This window comes from Antechinus flavipes, chromosome 4 (genome assembly GCF_016432865.1).
Source record: "Antechinus flavipes isolate AdamAnt ecotype Samford, QLD, Australia chromosome 4, AdamAnt_v2, whole genome shotgun sequence".
In the NCBI taxonomy this organism is placed as follows: domain Eukaryota; kingdom Metazoa; phylum Chordata; class Mammalia; order Dasyuromorphia; family Dasyuridae; genus Antechinus; species Antechinus flavipes.
Genome location: NC_067401.1, coordinates 9608530 through 9635920, shown reverse-complemented (window position 1 = coordinate 9635920; position 27391 = coordinate 9608530). Strand labels below are relative to the sequence as shown.

At 41.7% G+C, this 27391-nt stretch overlaps 2 protein-coding genes across 2 annotated transcripts in view; one reads left to right on the top strand and one right to left on the bottom strand.

The window, feature by feature from the left end:
* Nucleotides 1-27391, bottom strand: part of PSMD1 (proteasome 26S subunit, non-ATPase 1) — a 99913-nt gene that overhangs the window by 34096 nt on the left and 38426 nt on the right. The gene's annotated exons all lie outside the window — the stretch shown is intronic.
* On the top strand, nucleotides 5191-20069 carry HTR2B (5-hydroxytryptamine receptor 2B). Its single transcript, XM_051999499.1, has 3 exons — nucleotides 5191-8350; nucleotides 16686-16886; nucleotides 18887-20069. The coding sequence occupies exons 1-3, from the start codon at nucleotides 8023-8025 to the stop codon at nucleotides 19777-19779; spliced, it is 1422 nt and encodes a 473-aa protein (XP_051855459.1). The 5' UTR covers nucleotides 5191-8022; the 3' UTR covers nucleotides 19780-20069.

Sequence of the window (27391 nt, the reverse complement as noted above, 5' to 3'; positions counted from 1 at the left end):
ACAAATTGGGATAATTTGGTTATCCCGATAAAGGGATAATAGATCTCTTAGATCTGTTATTTAGATTGAGTAATAAACACTGCCTTCAAAATGATTTATCCCCACATCACTGGAGTCCTGACATTTTTTTAGCCCATCCATCATTCTGGCTCTGTTATCCCAGTTGCTGATCTCTTCAACTTCTAGAATTTGTTTGATGCTATAATTGAACGACAAATAAAATGTTACTACAGAATAATATAATTTTAGGCTCTCATAGAACTTTAGAGATCGCTTAAGACCACTCCTCTTTTTCACAGATGAAGACACCCAGTCTGACAATGTACACACCTTTCAGGAGATGGCTATAACCAAAAACCAAAACCAAAACCCAGTCTTGTTGATGTCAACAGCACTAACGATATTAATTTACATGAGAAATACTAAAAACCATGCATGTATGCTCTGACATATACCGATATCCTCCCTTGAGTGAAAGTAACCTTTCTTTTAACACTGCCCCTAACTGTAGTTTATTTAAAATGACCAAGAGATTGCTACAGGGAATTTCCTTTGGGAGGTTTGATTTTGCAGCTGATGGGCATGGTTGTGGTACATAATTGTGGGTATTTATGAAAGGAAAGGATGTGTCGGCCTTTAATGGGGGAGAGCCGGAGTTCTGCTAGGATCTGAAGTTCTTTTTTGTAATGCGGTGGGAAGGGCGCAGCACAGAGGGCAAAGGAAACAGCAAAAATGAAGTTGGAATGGGGGGGATGCAATGCTGGTTAATTTTTCAAAGGCTATTACATCCTAACCCTCAAGAACATCCCTCTAAAGGGCCAAGCTATTGACAAACATTATTGTGCTTTACAACAGAATGCCAAATCTAGAGATGTCTATACACCCAAAAGGCATCTGGAAGGAGAATAACCAGGACCCCTGTGGGCCACCTTATTAGGAAAACTTGTAGGCGCGAGTCAGACTGAAAGAGTGGTGGGACCCCAGTGAGCACACAACACATCTAAGCTCTTCAAATGGCAGAAGCCATCCCTGCAAGGATCGAATGAGGCTTGAGGAGGTGGCTTCCAAATACTGAGTGAGCCGTTTCTAAGCAATGAAGCGGACCCTAAGCGCCTCTGACTCGAACCCCAGCCCTAAATGAATTATGCCCCAAACTCACCGTAATGTACATTCTGTTAACCACTCAATTACAACGTGGCTCGTAAGGAGCAAAGGCCTCTGGTTGACACTGTGTCTCTGTGGAGCTGTACTTTTAAAAGCTATATTTAAGGGAATCTCACAATCTCATGCACAGTCCTCTTTTCTGCTTTCTGTTTACAGAAGTGCTCAGACCCAGTAAGAGATGGAGAGCTCATTTCAGGTCAGGACTCCCTTGGTTTACCTCTGATGGCCTCTGAGCCATCCTGACCCTGGCCAAGTCCCTTAACCTCAGAGAGTTCCAGGCAGGCAGAAGGTGTTTAGCAAACTTTCTATTCTGATGCAATTCTGATGCAATCACAGGGCTTTTTAAAGAAAGAAAAAAGATAAAAACGTTTAACTTCTAAGGGCCCCACTGCCAACTCCCATTTCCATAGTAGGAAGTTTTCTACGGAAATGCCCCCAAATCACATATTACCCTGGGTTACTGGAGTGCAGGAAATGGATGCTGGGGGCCTGGACTTCCTGCCCTGTAAAATGGAAGGTGCTGGAGAACCAAGAGCCGACTTCCTTAGGGGCAGACTCCACAGCTCAAGCCCTGCGCTTGACAGAATTCGTCCATTCTGTTTCAGTCATCTGCCCAGATGGGATGTCACATCACACACACATCTTTAACTCTGTACCAAGTCTCAGCTTCTCCAGCTGCCTACGGCCTATTCTACTCTAATGACAAGGCAACATGTTTAAAACCAAGTGGGTCATTTTTCAGTCTTCTTTCCTCCCTCCTTTTCCTAGGGCTTCCCCATATCTGGGAACAAAACATTCATTCCCTTGGAGTGATCCTTATCAATTCCCGCTAATTCCTACCCAAATACGCAGCCTACCATCAAGACATGTCGATCCTTTCTTTTCTGCCTCTTTGTGCTGTCCCCTTTGATCCACATCACTTTAATCCATGCCGTCATTGCCTCAAACCTGAAATATCACTCAAATCTCAGCCATGTTCAGGTTAATCATGATGGCAGGGGATTAAGTTAGAAAAAATAGCTAGAATTATGCTCTAAACAGATACTAACTAGTTGGAATGGTGGTCCAAATCCAACAACATTTAATAGCGATGAATAGTCACATCCTGTAAAAGCTGTCAGATGGTTCTAGAAGAGCCAACTGAGACTACCAACCCAATAGAGGAATAGTCCCAGAATGGCCTGCTTCAAGAGATAGCACACTTGCCCAGTCTGCCACTGGGATCTGCCACTGACTTCAAGACAATCCGCCCAAACCTTTGAGGTCATTTCCAAATCCAAGCTCCTTCAATCTTCTGGATTTCCAGAACAATGAATGTTGGAAGCAGTCACAAAGGTAGCTGAGTTCATGCATCTGTGGCAACTCTCTGTGACCAACGTAAAGGGCAGTGACTCTCATCCCCAGGATGGTCAGGTCCTCCTTGTGCTCTTTTTTAAGCCAGGCAAGTTAAAAGTAGTGGGACTTTTGACAAATGCCTTCATTAACCAAGAGACTTAAAAGAGAGAAATGGAAAAGTGGGAATGATGGTTGCCTTCCTATATATTCTGGAAGGAGCGAGAGAACACTGACTGTAAAATTCTTTTGGGGTTCCCAATCCTTGGCGTGACCTTTGCCTTGGAGTGGATGTCCAATGAGGAGGGCACACTGAGGCTCTGACACGTCATCTCTTCTTAATATTCAGTTCAACAAATACTTGCTATATCCATGAAATAGACCCTGGCTTCAAGGAGCTTATATTCCCCTGGGGAGATAGGATCCCAATTACACATAGACAAAGGTGCTCTCTTAAAGGACATGGTGCTGCAGAGGGAGCTCCCACCTTGGCAAAGCTGGAGAGGGGAAAGGCTAAGATAAGGGGGGGATGATTTTCAAGCATAGGGGCAGGGGACCTGTCAACTTTGGGCAGAAAGAAGTAGGTAAGTTTGGTCTGACTAGGGAATACAAAAAAAGAGAATATGAAATAGAGCTCCCCAGGTCGGCGGTCCCTTCTCACCCATCAAACTGGCAAAATGAAAGATTGGAAATAAAGCTGGGCCGACCTGAGAAAGGCACACCAATAAATCCCAAGAAGAGCTGTGAATTCATCCAGCATTTGGAAGTTTATTAGAAAATGACTCAATTGTACCTTCTGACCTGAAGGTGCCATTGCTGGCCATAAGCAAGAAGGTTAAAGAAAAGAAAAAGTCTTAAATATGTCAAAATATTTATAGCAGCACCTCTTCTGGTAATAAATTGAAAATAAGGTGGAAGAAGCGAGACTCCACTGACTAGGGAGCTGCTGAACCGTTATATAAGGATGTTTAAATTTTTTTATTTTTCTTCAATTAAAATGCTATTTTTCTCCTTTCCAAGCACTCCCTGTAGGGAGAAAAACCCCACAAACCCTTGTGGCAAATATGCATAGTCAAAGGACAAATTTCTGCACTGGACATGCCCCAAAGTTATATATTATCTATAAATAAAATGCAATTACCGTTCCATTGTTTTTCAGTCATGTTCGACTCTTTGTGACCCCATATGGTGTTTTCTTGGCAAAGTAATACTGGAGTGGTTGGTCATGTTCTAATTCAGCTCATTTTACATCTGAGGAAACCAAGGCAAACATGGCTAAGTGACTTGCCTAGAGTCACACAGCTAGGAAATGTGTCAGGCCAGATTTGAACTCAGGAAGATGAGTCTATCTGTCTCTAGGCCTGGGCTCTCTATCCAATATGCCACCTAGCTGCTGCAAAATGAATTATATTATATATATGCTTATTTTTTATATCATAACTTTCTATGTTCTATGACATGCTATTTAACTTACATTAAACATACAATAGTTAATCCTATGCCATATAATTCATATATAAATATAATATAATCACATATGTATATGTAATTTTGAACTTAGCCAATACAGAGATTGGTGCAGTTTGTTAAGAATCAGTTCTCTTAAGGGAACCCCAGCTTAGTTCTCTTACTTGGAGGAGTTGGGGGACTTCCCCAACAATTATTTCCTTCCTCTTTAGGGAACCTCTCCAACTCCACATTTAAGGAGCTCCGGGCGGACCCCCGGACTTGCAGTGAGTCCTGTATACTTTGCCTTTCACCTGTAGATTTCCTGACTTAAAGCTCCAAGGAAAGGCAACTTTCTTTATTCCTAAGATGAGAAGGCAGTCAGCAAGAAAGCCAATTCCCAAGACAGATGAAAGATAAGGGGAGGGGACAGATCTGGGAGCGGGAGGGGAAGGGGATGACAATGGTGGCAGGGCCGACAGGAGGAATCCCATAAGAGTGCGTAGCAGGCAAATGCCAAGATCTAGAGGCGTTTCTCCTGAGACTGGAGAGGAAAGAGGGGTGCCATGGGCCCCCCGACGGCAGACATGTGGAGATGGTCCGGCTAGTCGCTGTCCTCTCTGGCCTGGTCAGGGCTAGACTGAAGCAACTGGGGAAGGTGCAGAGGAGAGTCCACAGCTGGGATTGGGGGGGGGGTGGGGGAGAAAGGAGGGGCGGGAGGCTACTGGATGCCAAACAAACAGGGCCGGCCTCTGGTCTCTGCAGGGAGCCAGAGGGAGAAGCAGCAGAGTCCACTGGGCCCGTTCATGTCACCCTGAGCCAGGCAGCCTCTCAGAGACACCAACAATAAGACACCGGCCTTTCTCTGGCTGGACAGACAGGTGTCACATCAGCAACGATTTTGAGGAGCACATGATACAGAAAAAGGAAAAAAACAAACCCCAGGTTGTCTCCAACTAAAGGGAATGGGGAAAAAAAAGGGTAGGGAGGAAGTCAGAAAATAGCACTGTGTGCAGAAGAAACAAGCTCAGGAGGACGCTGCCCCGAGTTCAAATCTGCCCTCAGACACTGTTTGCCTCAGTTTCCTAATCTGTAAAATGAAGGCAATGGGGTCGTTGGGAATCCTTCTGCTGACCGCAGTGCCTCAGATGAGGGCCAGCCACCTTCTCCTCCCCAGGCTGGACGGCGGCCCAAACCGTGTCCGGAGCTTGGGAAAGGGCCTTGGCCGTCAGGCGGCTCCCTGCACAGGCTGAATGGGGTTGGCCTGCAAAGGGCCCTTACCTGTTTGACAATCAAGACAAATCAGACCATTTCCCTAAGTCACTTAAATGATACTGGAATATGTTGATCTAGAAGACTGTCTTGGACATTCACACTTCAATTGCTTTCTCAATTAAACAAAAATTAAGCCAGGATTAAAAACAATAAACCAAGGTAGACACTGCACTCTACGCGAAAGAGCCTTGCAAATCTCAGGTGTGCCTGGGACGGGAAGGGAGCCCAACTCAATCCCTCACGTCTGAGATTCTTCCTGATTTTCTGCTTCAGAGGGGTGCGTCCAACCATGGCACGGAAGCCATTAGGGTGAAAGCACAAGCGTGAAGGCGGACAACCCTCCGCCGGTCCTGGGCGGTGGGGGTCCGGCTTCACGTTCGATTCTTTGGACATTATTCTAAATTCGGTTCTAGCAACAAACTAGTCTCTGAAATGCAGAAAGCACCCCTCACTGTATTCTACATCAAGCTCTGGAACTCAGGCCAAAATCTATTTCCTCTCCCTAGATTATGCTCTTCCTCCATGTAAATCCTGTGAACAAGCTGATAAAACTAGAACAAAGAGACAAAAAGCTTCCCCAAAAGCATGTGTCTAAGTTAGCCTTGCTGGTGCTCCATATAAGGCTGTAATTCAGAAGGCCTGAGCCAGGAGGCTTCACGGGAGAGCTCTATGTATGTATATATATATCATATCATGTGGATGGGCCACCGGCAGGGACGTGGGCCCTCCAGGCCCCCAAGGACATGGGGGAGAACGCTCAACAAGTTTCCCCTTAATTCAGAAACCCAGCCTTTATCATTAGTCCCCCTGGAAACATTCTCCTATCCCCCAGGAGCCCGGCATCTTCGGGAGCTGAACTCTGAGGACGTGTAGGTACCGGGAACCTCTCAAGCCATGTTCTGAAAACGTAGGAAAGCAAGCCGGAGCTGGCCTGATAAGCTTTACTGAGTTACTAACAATTATGAAGGATGCCCCAACTCTCCCACAATGACCAGATTCAAAAGGAAATGACCTTGCTGGCACTGTGACAAGCACACACAAGATTCATTTGTCTTCTAGCTTTCAAGCACTGCACCGAACACCCCAGAACGACTCCATCGGGGAAGGAATTCAGCTGCCTCGGTGAGCGTGACCGCCGAACCCCAACTAGCCCAGGATGACTCGCTCTAGAAGGCAACGAGCGTACAGAGGAGACGTGTAAGTCAGCTAACGAAGGACGGAAACTGCAACCGACACTGAAATTCTAATTTGTTAACAATCCTTTCGTCCCATTCTTCCTTTTCCACGGTGGTTTTAAAAAATACAAAAATTCTACACTGAATGACATTTAAAAATTGCAGAGTTCTATGCTGTGAAAAAACCAGATTTTAAAATATCAAGGTTGTTATTCTGGAGGCTGAGGGGAATTTTAGATAGTTACTTTTTTTGTGGGGGATAAAACTTTCAAGTTCAGACAAGTGAACATCTTCTATATAGTGCTAAAATGATTTAAAACACTCCAATGCTATTTAAAAAAAAAACTTAATCTGTAGTTCTGGTTATTTGCTTTTCTTTTAGTTATCTCATATTAAAGACGATCTACAAAATTCAAAGAGAAAATGAAGGTGTTTCCTTTCATATCAGTTCTCTATAGCAAATGAACAAATCTAAGAAACACACCCAAATCTGCATGTGGTTTTTCTGCCTTTCTGAGACCTTCTTTTAGAGCCATTTATCTATTAATATCTATTGATGGGTGGGTTTCTCTTTGGACGGGCCAGTGCACAAAAGCTCTGCTCCAAGTCAGTAAATAAATTCTCTGGGATACTTCGGACTTTCCTATTCCCCTAAAATAATACTCAAGCTTCATCTCAATTTTATACTTAGACACGAAGGCATTCCAATATCAAAAAACATCTCTAGTTTTTTTCTTGAGCCAGTTGCTAACATTTTGCTAGTCTGAAAAATTAGAAATTAATAGCTTAATAAATCTATTTAATTTAAATTAGGGTTTCTTTAACCTTTTTTTTTTTTTTTTTTGGTATCCTGGACCTCTTTCTTGGTTTATTTTTAAATCAGCATGAGATAAAATAGAATTACAAAGGAAATCCTAAGCCAGTAAAATTTATGTACGTTTGTGAAAATTCTATATTTTTTTCTCATCTAAGTTCATGAACCTCTGACCCTAATCAACTGTCCTATTCATGTATCTCTGACCCTAATCAACTGTCTGACTACATGATGATTATTAATAATCTAGGTCCTGCCACATGACTGACTAGCTGTGTGGCGTTAGGTAAGTCATGTCCCCCTGTGGGCCTCATCAGTAAAATGAGGGGGCTGGGCTACACGAGCCCTTCTAACTCAAAATGCGTCTGCTCGGAAAGTCTTCAATGCAGACCAGAGCTCTGGAGCAGGGAGGGGCTGGGGCTGCACGGCTCAAGTATCTGTTCTGTTCTTTGTAAATTAAAATGATGTAAGCCCCATATTTTGTATCAAGGGGGAATCCTTTGGCATTCAAGTTCCTCGACCACTCTGGGCTTGATACAGAAACCAGCCGACTGCCTACATGTCCAGACTGCGGGCTCCTGTCCTCAAACTTGGGGAAAGCTGAAGTTCTTCCGAGCAACAATCAGACAAAAGGACTTCACCAAACAGAGATGGCCCCAAATTGGTGAAAACTGATTTTTTTTTTAAAGAAAGGGGTCTAACTTGGCTCGGAGTATTTGGCACGGGTACAATGTCTTAAAAAAGCCAATGACTAGCTGAGCGACTGACCATGTTGACCATTCTCCAGAAGCAGGCTGGACCACAGAAAAACAGCGAATGGCTATTTCGTACAGACTTCTGGAACAAGGCACAATTCCAGATTACCTTCTGCAGGGTTCTAAAATGTCTGATCGCTTACTCTCATCTAATGGGTCCGGACTGCCGACTGACCCGACACCAGGGGAGAAGAAACTGCGCTGGGCAGCCCTCCTGATCTTCCTGGTGATCATCCCCACAATTGGGGGCAACATTCTTGTAATCCTGGCAGTGTCCCTGGAGAAAAAGCTGCAGTACGCGACCAACTACTTTCTGATGTCTCTGGCGGTGGCCGATCTGCTGGTCGGGCTGTTTGTGATGCCGATCGCCCTCCTCACCATTATGTTTGGTAAGTGAACATTGCCCTTTGACCACGGTACTCTGATGGGTTAGAGCCATAGTCGTTCCCATATATTTTCTATTTGGCCTAAAAGAAAAGTGAACTAAAAATAGTTACAATTTTTTACTGCTCTCATTTCTGCTTGTGCGTCCCAGCCAGAAAGAGTAAAAATGATCTAGATAATGATGGTAAAGACATTCTCCAAAGTGAATAACATTTAAAGATGCTGTAAAGCCGAAGGATCAAGAGGGCTGAAACTCACTTTTGTCCATCACACTGAGTAAAGGCATGGTTTTGGGGTTTTTTTTTTTTTGGCTAGTCTCTTTATCATGGATGATATGCTCTCCTGATTTGATACCACTCCTAATTTAAAAAAAAAAAAACAAACAACTTGTCCTACCCAAATTCTTGTAGTTTCCATGCATTTTAGAAAATTTCCTCAGCTAATGAACTCAATTCTGTTCATGGTACAATTATGAAAAATCTTCAACTAGAGAAGGAAATGGTCCATCTGTTATTCAGCTTCCTGATTTCTGATCACTGGTACCTGGATGGGGGGAAATTCAGAACTTCTAACTGACTAAATTAAATGGAATAATACCCAGGTTACTGAGATTAATAATTAGTTTTCTGTTGATTTAAATCAGTCTCTTAAAAAAAAAGATTTCTTAATAACTTAACAATCTTAAAATAACTCTCACAAATATTTTAGTTATAAGGAGGAATTTTTTTGACCCATGGATTCCACTCCTCTCTCCCTTTTCAGTTTCTTAATCTCTTGTGTAATCTAGCTGTAACCATGGTTAAAATATTTAAGGAATCTTAAGTTAGAACAGAACACAACAATAATACCTTTAATACTGTACAAAGTTAAAAGGACTCATGGGATCAGATTTATATAGCGCTAACCTGTGGGGAGGATTCAAGAGCGTTTCGCTGACACTTGACACAATTCAGATCAAATACCATAGCACGGAGTCAGAAATTTAAAAAAAAAAAAAAACACAGAATAAAAAATCATCATCCTAAGAAAATCACTGCTGAGAAGCTGAATGTATAGACAGATGAATGAATGACCTTCTCGGTAACATGGTTTAAATATTTACCCGGAAAGCATTCCTCCTCTCCAGAACTCTTGCATCGCCACCGATCAGCCCCAGCCAAGGAACAGTCACAAATGAGCAGTTCAACATTACACACCAATAAGGCCGAGTAAATCTAACTCACACTATATTTCAGTGACAGACAGGCAGGATGCATTTCTGATGACGAGGTAGCAGAGAGAGAAAGAGAGAATGCATATAAAAAGCCAGCCATGGCCCTGCTCTCTGAATTGTAAGGGAAACAAGTGGCAGAGGGATGACCCCTTGAATTCTCCTAGATCAGAGTGAGCACGAATGACATGGTCTTAAGTTCAGTTCTATTACTGATAGAGGCTGTTCCAGCCATAGACTGAAGCACAGAAATAAAAATCACTGAGGCTCTTCTCTTATTAATATTGAATAAATTAAATTGCTGAAGATTGGGCAGTTAACTTCAAACTAAATCAAATAAGTATTTCCTGACTGCTTGGCATATGGGTCAGCTATTAAAATTACATTTATCATTTAGAATAAAATAGGAAGGTTCCATGGGCTTAAACAGACGACAGCCATGAAAGGCTGCTGGGTCCATGTACTTGCAAAAATTCAAACGGCCTAGCAGATGGCCAAACAGCAGCTAAAGCCATTGCCAGGCTTGCATTTATCAGTCTGATATCTAAAACTCAAGCATTCAAACTTCAAAGGAGGAAGCTCAGAGAACACGCCTTGATATTTATGTCCAACTAAATAACAAAGGCCATTTAGCTGCCGAAACAGCGAGGTATCTAGTCATGGGAAATTCAGTCACTCCCGCTTTGCCGACATGTAAATAAAAAACCTAAACAAGCTGTCTGAAACGTGCTATATTTGGTCATAAAAAATTCTACACATAAGTAAAGAAAACCAGAGAAGTGGCTGGTTAAGAGGCAAGTTTTTAAATGAAATGAAAGATAGGAATTTATCCAAGCCTTATTCACTCCTACAGAAACATCAAATGGTAAAGACCATTACATTTCACATAACAAATTTCCCACAATAAATTTCTTAACATGATACCCCATATTGTGCAACGTATTTGAGAGAAACTTCCTGGAACTTTTCCTTTATCCCTTTCTGCTTAAAACATAGGCCTGATTACAATAAGTAGAATGTTTAGTCCTCCAAATAACTTCCAAATCTATTTTATGTTTCAAATGAACATTAAATGAAAACAAGTATTTTTTAAAATAGAAAATGGAGAAATCTATCACCTCTAAGACAGACAAGGCTGCCAACAGCAGCTTTTAATTGAAAGTGTAGCTACGTGAGGGGAAAAAAAAAAAAAACAAAAAACAAACAAGCTGCTGGTTTTGCAGATACATTTTTTGAATTAATTAATAATTTATTATTAACCACCTCCTATGTGCCAAGCACTGCAGTAAATATAAAGAATGAAATAATTCCTACTCACAAGGAGCTTATAGAACATCACAACTCTGATCACTCAACGATGAGCCAAACAGCCCCACTCTGATGTGTGGACGATGGAGAGAACTCCTAGGAGACAAACTGTTTCAGCTGTATACGGGGACGTGAAGTGGCCACTACCAACTTCTAATAATGTTTCTACAGCATAATGTGTGTTGAGTTCCAAATAACTGACTTACATGTCGACTTCTTGGAACCCTACCCTGACATCCAAGCTGTCTCTACAGCATATTTTCAAGCCTTAAATAGAGAATCACATTCCTAGCGCTAGAAAATTTGGGCCTTCTACACTGAAGCCATTCACAGTACCCTTAGGAAGCTTAAAAGACTAGAACCCAAGTGTTTTATCTGGTTCTAGGTATCAGGATCCAAATCTAGGAAGTTCCACTAATATGTCAGTTACACTTTTGTCATAGAGTGTTTAAGTCCCTAATATGAACTCTGTAAAACAACATGGGGATGCAATACTTAAATTTTAATATATTTTAAATTAATTTCAATACTTAATATTTTACTAATGAAGGCAAACATAAACAAAAAGAGTAAAAGGGGGGTAAAGAATTATTGCATTCTGCATAGAAGAGTACCAGCTGTGGTGAGGGATGCCCAGCTTCCACCGACACAACTCATTTGAAATGTCCAAAGCAGCCTTCCTACAGGGGAGCAGTGCATGTGATATTTATTCCCATTGCACAGCTGTAGAATACGGGTTTTTGTAATCTGTCCAATACACCTCAGGTTCAAAGGTCTCTTCACTATACTAAGTATTAAAATTGAGTCTTAAGTCAAAAGTACATTTTGGATACCCTATTACAGCTTTAGTCACTTTAATGACTTTAGTCATTTAAGTGAAAAAACAGCTAAGAGTTTTTCACAGTATCTCTTAGCATCACTTTCTGCCTGACTGAATAAGACAGGAGCTCGGAACAGCCTGAAGAAATGGAATAAAGACTTCTTCAGGCTCTGTACCACAATCCTGCCATGAAGGCAGACAGTGGGAGGAAACATCACAGCATCACATGAGATTTAATCTCAGTTTCACAGTATCAAACAGGGCATATTTTCATCCCCATGAAAATGTTTAATGGCTCAAAGTGTTCTTCCAATGTCAGTTGTTATAATCACCTCTATCTAAATCCCAGCTTCTCAAAATAGTGAGTCACAATCTCATATGGGGTCTCATAACTGAATGTGGGAGGTTGTAAAATTATGACTTACCAGTAAATGTTTTTATTTACATATCTAGATACCCAGAGTCATGCAAAAAATGTCTTGGGTGAAAAGGGTCATGAATGGGAAAAGTTTAAGAAACCTGATCTAAATAATGTGGCGCTTTTTGGTAAATTCGATCTGTGTCCTTGTACTAGCATAGTAAATAGGAAGACAAATATCAATATCACAGTTGGACTCTCTGATCTAAATGGCCTTTTGGTCTGCTGATTGAAAGTTCAGTATTGATCATAGCAAAATATCAAAAATAATATACCAATGGGCCTAAAACAAATCATATTTGGTAGGTATTTCCTAACAAATTACAAAATGCATCTCTCAAAGCTGAAACTCTATGGCTGAGGCTGTCAGTTGAGAGAAACCCGAGGAACGAGCTGTGAGGCAGCTGTGTCTGCCCGAGGCTGGTGACTGGGAAGTAAGGGGCGCTGGCCACAGGCTCTCTGGCAGCCCCAGCCCATTCTGTTTCAGATACTGGGCAAAGTGCTCTCAGACTTGCCACATCCCCCCTACAGGGAGCCACAAAAAATCTGCTTTAACTTGAAGAAATGATTTGCTGACAAATTTTGTGCCCTGACTCCAAATCCAGGGCTCTTAGCTGGCTTTTGAATCATATATAGGGGAAAACAGACAATAAATTATCCCTGTAGATCAGATTATAGAAATTAATATAAAGAAAATAAAAGCTAGACTGACCTAACCTATATATGTATTTAAGGCATCTGCACTCACATAGGCATTTAGGTAATTTTATTTAAAGTAATACCCTATTTCTTCCTCACACAAATGATATCAATGCATCAACCTGGAATATTCTTGAGGCTAGAGTCGGAGGGCCGAAGTGGCTGCTTGCAAAAGTCATTGCATTAGGCAATTTCAAAAAATCTGGGATCACCAAGGCTAGAAAACTATGTCTTCTAGAGAGCTGTCTCTCTCAATCTGGGCCTCAATCATTTTCTCTTATTAGTAATAACCAAGAAGTCACATCACTAAATTAAAATGATATCTTTGCATTAATGACAATTTTCTATTTCTCTTCAGTTATAAAAATAAACATTCAAGAATGGAGGTTGTTAAAATCAATTCACTTTCACCACTGGTTAATTTACCAAGTTAAGAAGCTGTACCTATATCTAAGAACCAGGTTTCAGGGGTCATGTGATGCTAGAATTTCTGTTGTGTATCTGCTCAGTCCAACATATTCATATTGCCCTAGACAATTTGAACGAGTCGTAATTTCATCAGTCTAGGGATGAACAACAAAAGCCAGAACATGTCAGCAGAGTTAGAAAGAAAGCCCGAGCCTCTGATTTGCCACCTCCCCTGCTGCCTGACCTTGAGGAGTGACTGGAGCATTCTGAGCCTTAATTTCTTCACCTTAAAAAAAGAAGCGGCATTGCAGTTGACATGAGGTCGCTGTGGCTCTCGCTGTTACCCTATAAATTCCCCCACATAAGAGCCGTTCAACACACTGAAAGCTTGCCTTGTTCTAATAATACATCAGAGAAACCAATCTACAATTCCCATTGGCCCTCCTTGGGACGTCCAATTCTTTTTCCAGAGCTTTTTTGCAAAAAAGATAAAGCTTCATAGAATACCCAAAGCTCTGGGGGAAAAAAATCCAATGAAGTGAAATATAAAAGCCAATATCTGCTCTTCTGGCCCTTGACCAAGGAAGCCCTCGGCCCAACTAAACCCTGGTCTCCTCCCTAGACTTGAATTAAAAAGAGCTCTATGAACAGCAAAGAGCTATCTGGATATAAGGGAGTTGCTGCTGTCGACACTGACGTTATTAATCCTGAATCCTACAGTCAGATCCTCCTGGGGACTTGAACACTGTGCTGGAGACTTAAGTGAGTGTGGTAGCCTGCTTGTCCAGCACAGAACCCTTTATTCAGATGTCGACTAATGCTCAGAGCCAGAAGTCTGATGGATTTCTCCAACTTAAGACTGTTAGACATACTGAAAGGCTAGCTTTCATATCTCAAAGGAGCCCACGTCAGTTCTGACTGTCTTACATGTAGCAGGGACTGTAATAAATTCCAGATGGAGCAATTGCTTAAATATAAAAGAACATTCACTAAAAGAAATCAGGAGATGATTCAATAATAGACATATTTATTGCCATAGATTGATGCATTTGTCTGAAAGGATCAAATATTGCTATATTAATTGTGGACCATTAACTGTCTGATCTATTTACTGAATAAAGAAAAGAGACATGGGAGACAAAATATCTGCCTGACCACAAATAATTATGACTCATGTTCATACTGTGTTTTGTGGTTTGCAAAATGCTTTCCTATCAACAATCAAATATTAATATCCCTGTTTTATAGACGAGAACACTGAGGCTTTGAGTGGTAGCATATGCTGGCAGAATTGCCAGTCAGGGTCCATGGCTTCACTCCTCCTTCCCGTAGGCTCCAATATATCTCTATCATCTTTTTTTTCCCTTTTGGCCATGGACACTGAATCAGAAAATCCTTTTTCTCCGGATTTTGGCGTGGTCTATGTTTTACTGTGTGTGTTTGTTTATCTAGATACATGGTTTAGATTAGCCAAGATGACAAGGTCAGAGACCAGGTTAGCCTATAAAAAACTGACAAGGAACAGAGGTGCCTTTGTAAGATGATGATCTACCCTTCAGTGGATACATGGTGCAAGACCAGATAAGGAGGGCCTGAAGTTTGGAAAAAAGAAGCTTTGAGTAACCACCGGAAAAACTGTTCAAAATTGCCAATGATCAGAAAAAAGTGAAGATCGTTAAAAAAAAAAAAAAAAGTCACACCATTTCCTGGGGTAAGGGCTGACTGGAGAAACAAGGCCAAAGGCCGAGAGCACCGCAGCACAGGGCCGGGTAAGCAGGGGCTTCTCCAGCAGCCACAGAGCAATGAGGGACATGTTTTAGGGGTTGGGAGAGAGAGACCTCTTGCTTCAAAGGTTATATGTGTGTGTGTGGTGGGTGACCCACAGATATACTATACATGCAAATAATAACTTGTCTTTCAAACTATGAGTACCTTAGCACCAGTTTAATATTCCTCTCCCTTTCAGACAGTTTTATAAGAATCAAAACATTTTTAAGGCAAACTTTTCTAATCAAGTTTCTATTTCAAAGAGTAACAAAGAATAGAATGCTGCTCTGAAGAGCACCATTCATTAACCAAACACCTAAACTCATGCAGGAAAAACTTCCCTCCGCTTCAGGCTAGATAAGGACTTATTTAATTTTAATTCCCCGAGTGTCTTTTGTTTTGAGATCCCTTGGTTTTTGATTCCAGCCCTTCCCTACCCAGTGAGCCGCTCCGTATAGCAAAGACTGAAAAAGAACTGGAATGCTGCACACTCTCCAATGAAAAAGGGAGGAATCTCTTGCTTTTTAAAAAGATAGAAATATGGTTTGTATTTTGAAGAGACATTTATATTACTTTATGACAAACATTTCACCAACTAAATACTACCAACGACCTCCCAGATAGAGGTCATTATGTAGTAAATTATCATTTTTGCCTGCAATATCACATCCAAGGTCAAGTATGAGGGGCTACAAGACACATCCCACACTACTTTAATTGGTCCATTTTGCCACAATGCCTACCAGTGCCCATATACTGGCCTGGGTTCCATGCTGGCATTCTAAAATTATGAGACACAGGCAGGCAGCTTTTTTCCTGTATCCAGAAGCAGACCTTTCCCCATCATTGCCAACTTGAAGCCAGGCACCCATAGGAGAGAACACTGGAAAAAAGCATCTCCAGCAGGGCAGACTAACTCCCTCTGTGCTTTTACCCGACCACTGGCCCAAGCCTGTACGGCACTAAACAGCTCATCACGATCGAGTAACGGTGAGGTCTACAAAAGAATGTTGCTCTGCTCAAGAGACTGCCCTAAATTGTGGTGATTTGAGCCAAAGGGATCCCCTGAACTGGGGTGGATGGGAGGATGCTGAGTTCTTCCCATTCAGACTCCTTTAACATAAAGAAGATGTATGGCTCCTGTCACTTGAGAATATAAAGGTCATCCATTAGTGATATAATTCTTTTTTTTTTTTTTGGGTGTGTGTGTGTGTGTGAAGGTTAACTTGTATCCTTCCTTCAGAAAAAGATCCAGAAATGGCATTTTAAGTACCACTGTAAAATGCAAAAGAGGGCAAGTTCTTCCCATTTGGGTTATTGAACATAATTAATACCTATAATTGTCTTTATGTAACATGTTCCTTGAAGTTAGTAATTTTATCTTGATAAACTGAATTGCATTTTAAATGTTCTGGGAGTACTGAACATTAAGTACATTAAGTACTTTGGGAGTACACATCTTTCTCCATCACGGTGACAGAGACACAGGACAGGGCCAGAGCCTGGCCACCTCCCCAGCTAATGGTTCGTACGGCTGCATGGAGTCTTCCCTGAGCTGGGGTTTGTCAGGGCAAGCCAGGAAAAGGTCCCTGGCATTAAGTCATATTCGCCATCTCCCTGAGATGAGTTCTGGAGGTTACAGGGTTAGCAGACACATTAAACACAGCCAATGATGCAGGAGAAATGACTGCCTTGCTTTCCTTCCCCCAGAGCCAGTGTGGCCGCTTCCGCTGGTCCTCTGTCCCGCCTGGCTGTTTCTGGACGTGCTCTTTTCCACGGCGTCCATCATGCATCTCTGCGCTATCTCCGTGGACCGTTACATAGCCATCAAAAAACCCATCCAGGCCAGCCAGTACAACTCCCGAGCAACAGCCCTCATCAAGATAACAGTGGTCTGGCTCATTTCCATAGGTAAGTGAGAAAGGGCGGGTTCTGGGGATGGAGGGATCCTCTTAAGGAGTTCATCACCAGGTCCCAACAGCCTCATCATCATGTCTGCAGACATTTACACATCCCCATGGACATGCACATATCGCAACCCTGAGCTCCATCACAGATGATTCTGGCCTTTCCAGTAAATACCAATTCTAGGGCCTTGCAGTGGGATGGAGACCCAGGGTAGTCAAAGGCAACGCCAGCAAAGGTCACGCTCTGGGGGCTCCAGAGATAGCCTTGATACAATTCTGTGCCTCCTGCTCGCTCACTTAGGGAGAAGCAGCTCATGACCAGGTTGCTGGAGAGTGGCAGGAGTGAACTTTAGCAAGCAAGTTCAAATAGCATCTCAGTGGGGGGAGGGCCCTCACTGAAGAAAACCCAGATCTTTGATATGCTTATATGTGATACTAATTTTTGTTAACCATATTTAAAAAAACAAAACTCACAAAGAGAAAGGCTCATAACCAAAGGGGGAGGAAATGCCCTTCCCTCACTGGAATTTTCATGGTCTTTACTGATTCAACATGTGGGCCAAAGCCAGCAGCACTACTGAAATAAAGGTCTTGCTCTGAAAACAAATTCAGACTCATTTTAACTCAACAAGACCTGAGAATTAATATGCAAAAGCTTACGATCACTTAAAAACACCAAATTTTATTGAGATCAGCTGTATAAGCATCTCTAGGGCGCTCAAGAGGCAAATGGAACAAATTGAAAGCAGTTTTTAAAAGCTAACCAACCACACCTCACCCATAAACCTTGAACAGAAATTAGGCTACGAGACTACTTTAGACGCCTAGATTCCAGGGCATGGAAGCTATTCAAGTGTCCACGGCACATTATTCAGTTTTTGGTTGCCTGATAATTTTCAGTGGAAGAGTGAGAGTGAAAGAAGACAATGTTTATAAATGATGGACAGTTGCCTTTCTTCTAAACGGTTTTGATGGCCCCGGTGCCATCTTTGAAAAAAGTTTAACAAGTAATGGAACAAAGCCAGCAGACTTTCCAATAGAAGGTCTTAGTACAGCTAAAATGGACTCTTGGAAATTGTCAGGTGAGGATGGGGCACATAAGCCAAGTTGAGGAGGAGACCCAGATAGCAGCCACCAACCAAATGCTGGGATTTAGAATTCTAGCAGGAGAACCACTACCCCATTATAAGAGACGTGCAAATTTAAAGAGAAAAAGATTAGATGAAAGGGAACTGGGACACTTAAAATAGAAGCGAGACATGTTTCAGGCACAATATTGCCACATTTTCCTTTCTGAGGAGCTCTAAATCATTAAGATAATTAAAATTTTAGAAAAGCCTAGCTCAGATCACAATATCCCTTCTCTTTGCTTAACCTTTCAAAAGAAAAGTGAAAAACTCCACTTACATGGGGGAAATACTAAGTGACACTGACACAACTGACCCTCAGAGAAGAGAAGGGGGAGCTGGCAGATGTCTCTGGACTTTTACATCACTCCTACCTTTCAGGAGGTCTAAAAGTTGTAAGACACAGAGGCAATAATTAGGGTCCTCTCCCTGACATCTATCATCCTGTGTGGCCCTGGACTCTGGGCAAGTTATTTAATCTCTGCCTGCCTCAGTTTCTTTAACTATAAAATGGAAGGAATAACCTCAGGGTTGTTATGAGAAAAAGTGAGATAATATCATATGGGGTTTTGGGAACCTTTAAAGTGCTCTACAAAATTTGTGATGATGGCGATGGGGACAATGACAGTTTCAGGGATGATAAGTCTCAAATCCCTCAGAAATCTCTTTAAGCTAGAAAGCCGATCATTATTAAAAAAAAAAAAAAATCTCTTAAGCTACAGCCCTGTTGCTTAAGGCATTCTTATCAGATCTGCCCAGGACCGGCATTCCCACAAGCAGCCGGCAGAGGCCCAAGGATGGCGGCCGGGAGCCCCAATTCTCCGGGGAGGTACCCACAGAGAAGCTGAACTCAGTTTATTTGGGGTTTTTCTTCTAGGCATCGCCATCCCAGTCCCGATTAAAGGCATCGAGGCTGGGGAGGGGGACCCCAACAACATCACGTGTGTGCTCACCAAGGAGCGCTTCAGTAACTTCATGCTCTTCGGCTCCCTGGCGGCCTTCTTCACCCCGCTGGCCATCATGGTTGTCACCTACTTCCTCACCATCCAAGCCCTTCGGAAGAAGGCCTACTTGATCAAGAACAAGCCACCTCAGCGTTTCACGTGGTCCACGGTGTCCACGGTTTTCCAAAGGGATGAAACACCTTGCTCATCCCCCGAAAAGGTGGCCATGCTGGACTTTTCTCCCAAGAATAAAACCGTGCCTAACGCAAATGAGGAAATGTTTATCCGACGGATGTCCAGCATTGGGAAAAAGTCTGTTCAGACGATCACCAATGAGCAAAGGGCTTCCAAGGTGCTAGGGATTGTGTTTTTCCTCTTTTTGTTTATGTGGTGTCCTTTCTTTATTACAAATGTAACTCTAGCTTCATGTGATTCCTGTAGTCAGAGCACCCTCCAAAAGCTTCTGGAGATCTTTGTCTGGATAGGGTACGTTTCCTCAGGGGTGAATCCTTTGGTCTACACGCTCTTTAATAAGACCTTTCGTGATGCATTTGGTCGTTACATCACGTGCAATTATCAGGCCACCAAGGCAGGGAAGCCCCTCCGGAAGTGCTCAAGCAAGATGTCCTTCAGAAACGCCATGGCAGAGAACTCCAACTTCTTTGTGAGACAAGGAGTACGGAATGGGATTAACCCTGTCATGTACCAGAGCCCCATGAGACTCTGCAGTTCTCCCATCCAGTCCCCATCTACCATTCTACTGGACAAACTACTTCTCACTGAAAACGAAGGGGACAAAACGGAAGAGCAAATCAGCTACGTATAGCGGAATCCGTCTTATCTTCACCTGAATGATGCAAAGTGCGGAATTAAGAGTAGGCGGATGAACCCTTTGGGATCGTTAAAAAACACTAGATAAAAAGAACTGCAGAACCCATGATACTTCATCTTCTTGAAGACCAAGATTAAATATCAGTATTGTCAAGTTTTCTTCCATTTGGCCAGACAATTCCATGAAATAGCTAATTTGCACAGAAATAAAGAACGTGTAGCACTATACGGTAATTAAAATGTCAAAAGATTCAAATAAAGTTCAGTCAACTATTTAATCAACAACTTTGGCCCTGTCTTCTTTTATGAAACCATTAAAATCTGGACCATTTATTAAAAAACTAAGGTATAGAGCGGTTCTAGAGGGAGGTTCTGACAAGAAAGACTTTCAGGGAAGTTCTACAGGGAGGACTCTGTCCTCAACTCCGGGTAGTCATCATTTTCATTGGTCATCTTGGGGATACAACATCAATGACACACTCATCAAACTGGCAGATGCCACCATACTAGACAACTGCCAGGGTGGATCATGGAATCATGAGGTGATTTACATGACCTCCTAGGATGGAGAGCTGTAAGAGCTCTGGAAGAGCCCCTGGTTCACCCCCATCACCTTGACAGATGAGGAACCTGCCAGGGTCCATCCATCCAGCGAGAAGCTGAGTGAGTGATGTGGCCAGGGTGATGAAGGGAGCGGTGAGGGCTCTCATAGATATGGGTCAAGTCTTATGTGAAAGCCTTTAGTTGACTATTAGCTTAAAGATCCAACAGTGAGGAGGAGCCACTAAAAAGCTGTCATGGTGGAAGGTTGGATTACTCCAAACAGAACATTTGGACGAAGGAAGTGTTGCCCACTATACTAAGTTTGGATTTGGTTCTATACCTTGCACATTAGGAAGAACATTCAGAACAGGGCAATAAAGACATCGAGAGCATTCAAAACCAGTCCATATTAATATTCACTGAAGGAATTAGGAGATTTAAACTTAAGAGGTTTAACATCATTATTGCAGACTTCAAATTTGCCCAAATCTCTCGTAGAAAAGGACAGAAGACAGTATTAGGGACAAGGGGTCGATTTATGAGGAGCCAGTCTTAGACTCAATTCATATATAAACTTTCTGACAATGACATCTAGCCCGAAATCGAACAAGGTCCTTTGTGAGATCACTGGTCACAGTCTCCATAGTCACTGCCCAAGACTTGGTCTTTCGTTGTCTATCTGCTTCTGTGGATGTACACAGACACAATCAGATTCACACACACACACACACACACACACACACACACACACACACACACGTGAGTGATGACCAAACCTAGACCTCCAGCCCTAAGTTCTCGCATGAATCTCCAGGCGTACATTTTCTCTATCTACTGACAAAGAACTGCCTGCACATCTACAACCAGATTTAATCTCTATTCTGCTTTACTGGGTACACTCAAAATAGATCATTTGAAAAGTAAATAATAGGGATAACAATAAATAACAAAAGGAGGTAAAGAGGTTGGGAAAGTTTTAGTCACAGTTAACACAGCACCTCCTGGGCACTGCACTTCACACTTTACAATTATTACTTCATCTGATCCTCACAACAATCCTGGGAGTGAGCTGCTACTATTATCTACATTTTATAAAAGAGAAAACTGAGGTAAACTTACAATCTAATGACGGAAGTTGTTTCTAGTGACTAGATCAATGAGTTCTGAGGCTGGATTTGAATCCTGCTCTGACTCCAAGTCTAGTACTCTACTCTCTGCACCACCTACTGCCCAACTTTAAAACAGTTAAGTCAATAAAATAATTTTCAATGAAGAGTTAATTCTTATCAACATAAATGAAAACAGATTAGGAATTGCTTGGTTCTGCTTCCTCTCGACTCCTCTCCCGAGAGCACACAAAGACCCGTTCCTTTGGCCCAGAACCACACAGGCCGCAGTCCGTAGTAACTGCCAAAGTGAGCATGGTCACCCAGAGGTCCCTGGGTCACCTCCCCCAGTCCTCGCTGGAGAACTCCCTCCACTTTGCTGTGGATCATTCTTCTTGAATGAAATCCTGCAAGCTCCAAAGGGTTCTTCCAAAGTAGGAAATCTCTGAACAAGATCCAGGGACAAATGTGGCCTCTGCTTCCTTAGTTAAGCAGAAGGTGGTCCTCCAGTGAAAAGAAACCTTTCTAGTCTCTTAAATCATTCCTTTCTGACAGTCTAAGCCTCATTCTGGACCGAGCCCAACATCTCCTTTACCATATTTCAAAATGTCAGTTACTTTCCCCCAGGTTTCTATCACCAGTTCTATCCAAACACACAGACCAAGTCCTCCCTTATCACTCACAAGGACAATAGGTGTTTCCCTCACTGCTTCCTCAGACTTCAAAGAGAAAACTTTAAACAAATCAAACATTAGTGAAATGAAATGGAGCAGAAACGGAGCTCCTTGGAGTTCCCTGTCACTAAAATCACTCTCTTGTGGTCTCTAATACAGCAAAGCTCTTTCACCATGCTCTGTCTGCAGATCTGCCCCTCTCATCTTCCTTCTTCCCTTTCTTCCTCGCAGTGATGTTCTCCTGAAAAAGATTAGTTCTTTCTACCATTTAAAATGGGACATGTTATCTTGTAGAGAAGCTGATTTTTCAGATGCAAGTAAGGGCTTTCATGTCATTTCTCAAATTCTGGTCTAAAGCCATACTGATGAGGTTGGTCAATCCCGTACCACAATACTCTTTCCAATACTTCCCGAAAGTCAGACATATTTCCCCCAAATCTCCTTATTCTTATCCAAAAAACAAATCTCTATTACTTGATACCATCTGATGACCCAGTTATCTCCCTAGTTGCACACATTTTTTTTTTTTGGCCACATGTCTGTCATCTGGAAAAAATGAAAGCATGTATTTGTTCCCCCAAGACCTTTTAGCTTCCTGTGTGGAATTGAAGCTACCAGAGAGCTACACCATCCAGGTTTCACGCAGTTCAGTCATTTTCACATGACTCAATTAACATCCTTTCCACTAAAGGACTCAAATGAAATTCTATTATCATATCAGAGCAGAAAACCTGTGTTTCTGCTATGATTCTATTCAGCATGAAAGGAAGACCCTTCAAACAAGCTTGAATTTCTAGATTTGTCACAGGCTCACTAAGGAACATTTAGACAAGGGCTCTCAGTTCAATTTCTCAACTCTCTGGGAGCTTAAATAGCCAAGTTCCTTTTTTCTAATGCTTCTGAAAGTCACTTCTGTTCATGATACAATAAGTCAAGAGAATTTCAAGTTTTCAAAACTTACTTTTTTTTTTTAAATTCCAAGTTTTCCATAACAATTTGTGTTTAGATCAATGAAAAGAGAGATCACTGTGGCAACAAAAGAGAGGTGCTCCTAGGTTTTCAAAGACTATAGATATAGCCTGTGTTGTTCCAGCTAATGGAAGGTGGCCCTCATTGAAAACAATTGTTGTATTTAACATATCTAGGACTGCTTGCCATCTAGGGGAGGGGATAGAGGGAGAGAGGGGAAAAAATTGGAACAGAAGCAAGTGCAAGGGATAATGTTGTAAAAAAATTACCCTGGCATGGGTTCTGTCAATAAAAAGTTATTACGAAATAAAACTTAAAAATAAATAAATAAATATTCCCCGGCCTCAGAATAAATAAATAAATAAATGGGATAAAGTGTGGGTAAAAAAAAAAGAGAGAGAGAGAACAATTATTGCTTTTTAAAAGATATCTACCAAAAAAAAAAAAAAACAAAAAACAAAAAACAAGAGAAAAATACAAAAGGATCCTCAGTCCAAAGCAGCCCCTTTGCTTTGCAAGAGACGGCAGCAGAATGATTGAGAAAGAACAGAGGGCGCTAAGTATCATACAGCTCTTAGACCATAAACAAAGGTTAATGTTGCTGACGGAAGCTGTCTTTGTGGTAGCAAAGAATTGGAAACTGAGCAGATGCCACCAATAGGGGAATGGCTGAACAAGTTATGGTATATGAAAGTGATGGAATATTATTGTTCTATAAAAAATATGAACAAACTGATTTTAGAAAGGCCTGGAAAGCTGTACCCAAACTGATGCTGAGAGAAACAAGCAGAACCAGGAAAATACATTGTACACAATTGTGCCATGATCAACTAAGAAAAACGTGGTTCTTGTTGGTGGAGTTGTGAACGAATCCAACCATTCTGGAGAGCAATCTGGAATTATGCCCAAAAAATTATCAAATTGTGCATACCCTTTGATCCAGCAGTGTTTCTATTGGGCTTATATCCCAAAGAAATACTAAAAAAGGGAAAGGGACCTGTAGGTGCCAAAATGTTTGTAGCAGCCCTATTTGTAGTGGCTAGAAACTGGAAAATGAATGGATGCCCATCCATTGGAGAATGGCTGGGTAAATTGTGGTATATGAATGTTATGGAATATTATTGTTCTGTAGGAAATGACCAGCAGGATGAATACAGAGAGGACTGGCGAGACTTACATGAACTGATGCTAAGTGAAATGAGCAGAACCAGGAGATCATTATACACTTCGACAACGATATTGTATGAGGACATATTTTGATGGAAGTGGATTTCTTTGACAAAGAGACCTGAGTTTCAATTGATAAATGACGGACAGAAGCAGCTACACCCAAAGAAAGAACACTGGGAAACGAATGTGAACTATCTGCATTTTTGTTTTTCTTCCAGGGTTATTTATACCTTCTGAATCCAATTCTCCCTATGCAACAAGAGAACTGTTCGGTTCTGCAAACATATATTGTATCTAGTATATACTGCAACATATCCAACATATAAAGGACTGCTTGCCATCTAGGGGAGGGGGTGGAGGGAGGGAGGGGGAAAAAATCAGAAAAGAAACGAGTGCAAGGGATAATGTTGTCAATATAAAGTAATCATTAAATAAAAATTAAAAAAAAAAAAAAGAAAGAAAAAAAAGAAAAACGTGGTTCTTCTCAGTGGTTCAGTGATCCAAGGCAATCCCAATAGACTTTGGACAGAAAATGCCATCTGCAGCCCAGAAAAAGAACTAAGGAGACTAAATGTAAATCAACACATGCTAAGTTCACTTCTTTTTTCTGTTTTTGGGTTTTTTAAATCTCTCCCAAGGTTTTTCCCTCTTGCTGATTTTTCTCTCCCAACGTGATTCATAAAGCAATGCGAGCTAAAAATAAACAAACAAACAAATAAATAAAGTTGCTACTGGATCTCAAAAATCATTTTTTTATCAATGCTCAATAAGCTGATACATAAGTACAGGGCCCAAACCACATTATGCCATATAAAAATAACCTAGAGAACATAAAGCTCCACCAAGCCTTTTCCAGAAAGAATTTGGGAGTGTGAATCTATCACACCATTAAGACAGAAGGAATTTGCTTTAACAGAGCAGGAAAAAGTAAGTCAGAGGGACTATTTCTTCAAAGTCCAAACTGAATCTGCCGCCCCCTCCTAACACCCTACCCCTCACCCTGTCAACCAAAGACCATGTGGGGATTGCACAGGCTAACACAGAGGCTGGTATAATCACAACACCTTCCTCATGCTCTTGTTTCTAAAATTTTTTACACTCTTTTGCCCTTGGACATCAAATCTTTTGCTGGCCCATAAATACGAGTCAATCTTTTGTCTGAAGATTTTTATCCATTATTAGAGTCAGCATGAGTGTGACAGTAAGAACACATTAAAATGTTTCATGGAAAAGGCAAGAGAAGGAAGCCACTGGATTGGCAATCAGAATAAGGAAACTGCTGTCCTTTACCAATGGAGTCCTAAGGCAAATGACCATGATACATAGGTTGCCCACAAGCCCAAGGTTTCTCTGATGCTACCATCTATCATGGCAGCGTACCTGGCACTTCCTTGACGTGAGCCGTGTATTTCTTTGTTGGCACAACAGGGTCCAGCACATTGCCTTAGATATAGTAGACCTAATAACTTCGTTGAACTGCTTAGTGTCATGGCTAAATATGGCCCCACTAGGTTTCAAATATCACAGTAGGCCCCTAGGTAGCAAAACAAAAAACAAACAAAAACCAATTTCATCACTCCATCTTAATCTCCTAGAAAAATTCTCCTTGGATAGCCCTCATCAGCTCCTTTTTTGTCCTCACTTGGAAGCCCAGGACTGGGAAGTGTGGTACAGGAGAAGGAGAGAGAAGGATTGGATCAAAGCCAGGGTGGGGGTGAAAGACAAGGGCTGATCAACAGTCCCGTCCTTAAACTGCACGGCTTCTCCCACAATTCCTGCATAGGAGGCAGACGCTTCAGTCCATCTCATCTGCAGAGGGCAACAGGCCCTCAACACAGGGTCCAACTGCAAGTTCTTCCTCATGGCATAGAGACCGAATGTCTGTCTTCTCTATATCCTCTCAGGTAAGGTTGATACATAGGAATCTATCTCCACATATAGATACACATATATCCAGCTCCTGCCTCTGCCCTGAGCCAGTGCCACCAATTATCTACAGGTTGTCCCAGAGAAATCTCAAACTCTGAATTGAACACATGATTTTTCCCCTCATTCTCCTTTTTCTTTTTTTGTTGATGATAGAATTTTATTTTATTTTTTAATAATAATAGCTTTCTATTTTTCAAAATATATGCAAAGATAATTTTCAACAATCATCCTTGCAAAATCCTTGAGTTCCAAAATTTCTCCCTTTCTAGATAACAAGTAATCCAATATAAGTTAAACACGTGCAATTCTTCTTAATAGATTTCCAGACTTATTATGCTGTGCAAGAAAAATCAGATCAAAAAGAGGAAAAAATGCTCACTCTCCTTTCTTAATGTCATTATTTCTGCCCAAAGCTGGTCACCAGCCTTGCATTTGCTCCCATGGCCAAATCTTGCTGTTTTCCAGCACAATATGCCCCGCAGCCTACTTCCACTTTCCATTCCCCCAGAGATATATACAGGAAAGTGCTGGTAAATACTTAACAACCAGCTTTCTAGAGGGGGAAAAATGTGTACATGACACCTTTAAAATCAATCGGATTATTCATGTTTTCTCCATCACTAAGGCATGACAAAAATAAGTATAATTAAAAAAAATAAAACAACAAATCAAGTCCTGATTTTTAGGATCGCCAATTTCTGAGATGTAAACACAAACTGTAAAAATTTGACAACTGGCTCTATCTCTAGTATCTATCAGTGCTTAGCACACAGCAGGTACTTAAACAAAATTTTGTGATTTAATTGCATAAATATGAAAGAGGCCCAGAAGAACAATCATAACCCAACTATCTAAAAAGGTATTTTAGAAGACACACAAAACCAAAAAAGTAACTGTAAAAAAGTTACTTATTACTTAGTTGTGTATTAGAAGCTGACAAAAAGCCGACACAAACCCAAAGATCTGGGCTGGCGGGATGGAAACTTCCCCACGTGGAGAGGGCAAACAATGATATGTGGAAGGAAAAACATCCTGGAGAATCCCCTAGGGAAGCCAGGGCCTGCAGACTATGGGAAACACACTTAGCTCCCTCCCTCTGACGACAAATGAGGTCACAGGACCTCGCCAGCATGACCTGGCATCGGAAGGCCTTGAACAGAGCAGCTCTAGGGAGACATCTGCTGACAGGGAGGGAAGGAGAGAGAGAAAGAGAGAG